The sequence below is a fragment of the Cannabis sativa genome, chromosome 4 (genome assembly GCF_029168945.1).
Source record: "Cannabis sativa cultivar Pink pepper isolate KNU-18-1 chromosome 4, ASM2916894v1, whole genome shotgun sequence".
In the NCBI taxonomy this organism is placed as follows: domain Eukaryota; kingdom Viridiplantae; phylum Streptophyta; class Magnoliopsida; order Rosales; family Cannabaceae; genus Cannabis; species Cannabis sativa.
In genome coordinates this window covers 14,765,358-14,770,625 of record NC_083604.1, presented here as the reverse complement: position 1 = coordinate 14,770,625, position 5,268 = coordinate 14,765,358, and the positions used below count along the sequence as shown (strand labels likewise).

Here is a 5,268-nt window from a genome sequence, read left to right as displayed (position 1 = left end):
GAATTCCATCCACTCCAATCGACATTGGAGGGCTCTTGCTCTCTACCACTGTAAGAGTTCATACTCAATATTGTTTCTTTTCTACTGTAAAGAGATATATTCTCTATTTTCATTGAATATATAACAGCAGCAGGTACTCATTCCCAGATTTGGTTCTCGGCAACTTTTCCAAACATTCCTTTATGTTATATAATAATAATAATATATTCCTTTGGAAACTGTAATACACTGCTTGGAAAATATGTCTAATGATTGAGGTTTATTATAAGATTAATATGTGGTCTTCTGATCAAACAGTATTGGGGCAATGAGACTTAAAAACGTAGAAGGGTAAGTTCTGTTCTGCTCCTAAATTTTCTTGCTGGTTTTTTTTATTTTCATTTTTTTTTTTCAAATTTCGCTTTGTCAAGATTTGAAAACTTATTCATTCTTTTATTAAACATACATGTATTCCTTGTTTGGCTGCTTCATTTCAAAGACATAATACCTCTTTATCTCCCTCTCTCTACCTTTCACAAGCTTAATTAGAGCTGTTTCCTTAAATGGGTTTCTTTTTCTTCCTTTTTGATTTTCAGGAGAGTCAGAGGTGGCAATGGGTGCAAGGTTGGAGACGACAACGGCAGCTTGTAAGTATAGTTACTGTTAAGTAAAATAGATTAGTAGTAATTATAGTTATTAGTTTCCTTAATCGAAGTTTGTTATTGGCTTCTATATTCTTTCATTGTCTCTGTTACAAAAGAAATAATAATAATAATAATAATAATAATAAATATAAAAAAAAATCACAAACCCAGCCTAAACAATATTTCCTCAACCGAAGCAGCCTTGTGAAATCTTCTTGTGCTATTCTGTCTTGCTATCCCAAAATCTATCACAACAATAATCATAAAAAACACATATGACTCTGCTCATGGTAAAATACCTCTCACTCTCTCGGTATCATCTTATCTTTCTTCTTTATTATCCATTTCCATTGCTTCTGCACTGCCCATTCTCTTTCTTCGCCTCAATCACGCCCACAAAAATCCTGAAATCAATAGGGTATTCCCAAAAACTAAAAATATGACACAACAAATCAACTTCCTCCTCTGCCTCCTTTATATGCGTCCAAAAAAGAAAAGAAAAGAAAAACACTCCACCACTCTATATCTTTCTTCTTTGCAACTTTGATTCTCCGAGTCATTTCAGAATCTACTGGCCTTGACCAACATTTCTTGTGTCTTTTACGATCTCTCCCCTTTACGTATATTGTTTATCTTTTCTTTCTATTGTTGAAAAAGAACTATGAAGAGCTATGCAAAGAAAAATTTAGAGTCAATATTTTCTTTTATTGAAATTCTAATGTGCACCCCACGATGTACCAATTTTGTATTTTCACTCCAGAGTTTTCTTTAAATGCTTTTGCTTTTGCTGTACTGAGTTTTGTTCTCCCTGTCATTGAATGAGTTGAGTTGACTGAAATTCTAATTTAATTTAATTACAACAGATGATGAGAGAAAGGTGAAGTTTCTGAAAAGCTTTCAAGGAGCTAAGACAAGGTTGGTTCTGTTCGCTGATATTTACACTCCTTATTTTACTAATTCTAAAGCTATTAGAGGAGTTTGAATATGTTAGATATTCATCCACAGTGAAGTAGATTCTGCGATATAAATGTACTGCGGTCGGATGGGTGACAATTATTATATTGTTAAATGCTATTTTGATTAATTTTTCTTGTTATCTGATTTACTTGCGTGCATTGTTAGATAGTTATTAATTTGAGAAATGTTGTAGAAATAGGGGAAACTATGGCCAATTTTTTTTAGGATTCTTAAACGAACATGTGTTTTAATATTTAATTACTAAGTGTGCTTTAAATTTTTCTAGCAACTTGTAAGTTTTTTATTTCAATCTTGTTTGTTAGGAATTTTATTTTTATTTTTAAAATGGATAAGTCATGGATGGAAGAGAAGAGAGAAACCCCACAATTCGTAGAAGGATTTAATAACTTTTTAGAGTTTGCCCTAAAGAATTGTAGCGATCCTGAAAAAATTCGCTGTCCTTGTGTCGATTGTGGTAATATATCAAAAGGAAATATTACCATGTTAAAGAATCATGTATTTTGTCGTGGAATCGATAAAAGTTATACTAAATGGTATTGGCATGGGGAATCGATGAAGGGAGACCCATATCCGTTAGGTAGGTGAGGGGTCGATGATCATTTTGAAAGTAATGATTGTGATGATCATCCTACAGAATTGCTTGATGATGCTCAAGAAGAGTTTATTCATGATCCTGAAAAATTTGATAGCATGGTTAGAGATGCAGATAAGTCGTTATTTAGTGGTTGTGAAAAACGCCGACTATCAACTATGGTGAAATTTTATAACATAAAGGCGGAGAATGGAGTAAGTGATAAGTGTTTTAGTCAATTTCTATCTGCTTTTAAAGAGATCCTGCCGATGGAAAATTGCTTTCCAGAGTCGACATATGAGGTGAAGAAAACTTTAAGTTCGATAGGGTTGAAGTATGAGAAGATTCATGCATGTCCAAATGATTGCATTTTATATCGTAAAGAGCATGCCCACATGGACACTTGTCCGGAATGTGGTTTGCCACGGTACAAGCCGAACAAGAGTAAGGAGATCCGAAAACTTATTCCAGAGAAAGTCTTGTGGTACATGCCTTTAATTCCGCGACTGAAGCGGTTCTATCGAAGTGCAGAAACTGCTGAAAACTTATTATGGCACGAGAAAAGGCGAGTGAAAGACGGTAAACTCCGACATCCTGCTGATTCACAGGCTTGGAAAAAAGTAAATTATTTGAATCCAGACTTCGCAGCTGAACCAAGACATCTACGGCTTGGTCTATCAGCCGATGGAGTAAATCCACATAGATCTCTTAGCAGCCGACATAGTTCATGGCCTGTGTTTCTTGTTATGTACAACCTTCCTCCTTGGTTGGTGATGAAAAGGAAATTTACGATGTTATCGCTAATGATTTCAGGGCCTAAACAGCCGGGACATGATATCGATGTTTATTTGGCACCATTAGTTGATGACTTGAAAGAGTTGTACGAAGATGGTGTTGATGCATACGATGGTTTTAAGAAAGAAGTTTTTAAGTTGAAGGTTGTGCTGTTGTGGACTGTTAGTGATTTCCCTGCGTATAGTAATCTATCAGGGTTGAGCACAAAAGGCTATGAAGGTTGTCCTATTTGTTGTACCAATACACGAGCTCGTCGGTTGTCAAATGGACGCAAAATGTGTTACATGGGCCATAGACGATATTTGCCCCTAAGTCACCCTGACAGAAATAAAAAACAAGCATTTGACGGTACTGTAGAACGAGAAGTTGCACCTTTGCCACTTTCAGGGCGACAAATTCTTGAAGAAGTTGAGAAAATAGATTTCAAGTATGGAAAGGGCAAGAAAAAGAGAAACCCCAATGGATGTTTTCAAAGAAAATCGATTTTCTTCCGTCTTCCATACTGGAAAGATTTACTTGTTAGACATTGTTTGGATGTCATGCACATAGAAAAGAATGTGTGTGAAAGCATTGTCGGTACGTTACTTGACATCCCTGGTAAAAGTAAAGATGGTTTGTCTAGTCGTTTAGACCTTGTTGAGTTGGGTATAAGACACAGTTTGGCACCTGTGGATAAAAGTATTATCTTCTTAATTACTCATCTTTACTATAAATATACTCATCTTTACTATAAATACAAACATATAAAAGTATTATCTTCTTAATTAGTTTTATTTTTTTTAAATTGACAGTTTGGCGGCCTATCCCAATATTCTGAGGACGATCATCTCTTACCGCTTCGACAACAGTGGTTAAGTCAATTGCTTCCCTTGATATATAAAAATTAACTAGTAGTCTTTTATTGTATTTTTTTAGACAATGTGTAGTATTTAATTTAGAGATTTATGCATAATATGTAAAGTGTTATTTAGAATTGAACTTACAAATTATTATTGTTGTTATTAAAAATGATATTAATCATTTATTTTAAATTAAGTTTTTTTTATACATACGCTATATAATTATAAAAATAAAAATTATATTTATTATTATTGAAAAAAAATAAATGTAATAAAATTAAAAGAAAAAAAATAAAAAATCTATATATACATTTCAAATTAAAGGTCACTTTTAAATTTTATATATAAAAAAAAAGTGGGATAAAATGCACCTTTTTATCCCAGTTTTTTCATAAAAAGTGGGATAAAAGGGTACATTTTATCCCACTTTTTTCATCAAAAGTGGGATCAAAAGTACCCTTTTATCCCACTTTTCTCTAAAAACCGGGATAAAAGGGGTACTTTTTATCCCGGTTTTTTCTAAAAAACCGGGATAAAAAGTACCCCTTTTATCCCGGTTTTTTAAATACTTTTTATCCCACTGGCATACATCCCGGTTTTTATATTAGCGAAAACCGGGATAAAAAGCCTTAAAAACCGGGATAAAAGGCCTTTCCTTGTAGTAGTGAATTATAAATTATTATTCCTATGTTGTGACTAAAAAGTCTGTGGCTAAAGGTATTAGTTACAAAAATCACAATTTGTTGTGACTAAATATATTTTCAGTCACTATACTTATTGTGGCTAAAACTAAATTAATGGTAACTTGTATCTAAATACTATGATTTAATCATAAGTAATTTTTTATTGTGACTAAAAGTCACATTTAGTCACAAAAAGTTTGTGTTGTAACTAAAAAGTTATCACTAAAAGTAGCTATATTTTGTAGTGGGTATAGAAAATAGTATTCAAATAATCTATAATGCCCTCTTTCGAAATCTATCCTTACTCTTGAATTTCCAATATAATAAAAAATATATATATTTTTTAATATACACTTTAATTAAGAAATTTTTTATGAAATAAAACTTGACCTAAAAAAATATAAATAAAATGGAACAAGAAGATCTAGGCTTCTTCTTAGGCATGTCCATTGCACATACTAGCCTCACTTAGTATATAAAAAATTATTATCTCAAACAATAGTATAGATATTATAATTTTGTCTAATATTCATTTTGTATTACTTAACTAAGTAATGATTTGAATACATAAAAATATATACATTTTTTATAGAGTGGTCTATAATTATATTAATTTTAATTATAGGTACCAGACATAAAAAAAAAATAATTATAAATTGAAATTATATTATTGTTAGTTGTATGGTTGAAATATATATATATTTGAGCTTTTATATATATCTTTTAGAGAAAATAGAAAAATTTAGTAAATTGGACAAACTCCATTACATGTATATATA

The 5,268-nt window shown here is 31.8% G+C and overlaps 1 protein-coding gene across 1 annotated transcript; it reads left to right on the top strand.

Annotated features, from left to right (window-relative positions):
* Window positions 1-1,925: 1,925 nt before the first annotated feature.
* On the top strand, window positions 1,926-3,784 carry LOC115719800 (uncharacterized). Its single transcript, XM_061113547.1, has 3 exons — window positions 1,926-2,178; window positions 2,236-3,645; window positions 3,759-3,784. The coding sequence occupies exons 1-3, from the start codon at window positions 1,926-1,928 to the stop codon at window positions 3,782-3,784; spliced, it is 1,689 nt and encodes a 562-aa protein (XP_060969530.1).
* The last annotated feature ends 1,484 nt before the right edge of the window (window positions 3,785-5,268 follow it).

Excerpts from the sequence above, each read along its gene's own strand:
- LOC115719800 (XM_061113547.1), top strand. The coding sequence starts at position 1,926 with ATGGATAAGTCATGGATGGAAGAGAAGAGAGAAACCCCACAATTCGTA. Across the intron at positions 2,179-2,235 it reads GGGAGACCCATATCCGTTAG|AATTGCTTGATGATGCTCAA; the intron begins GTAGGTGAGGGG and ends ATCATCCTACAG. Across the intron at positions 3,646-3,758 it reads TTTGGCACCTGTGGATAAAA|TTTGGCGGCCTATCCCAATA; the intron begins GTATTATCTTCT and ends TTAAATTGACAG.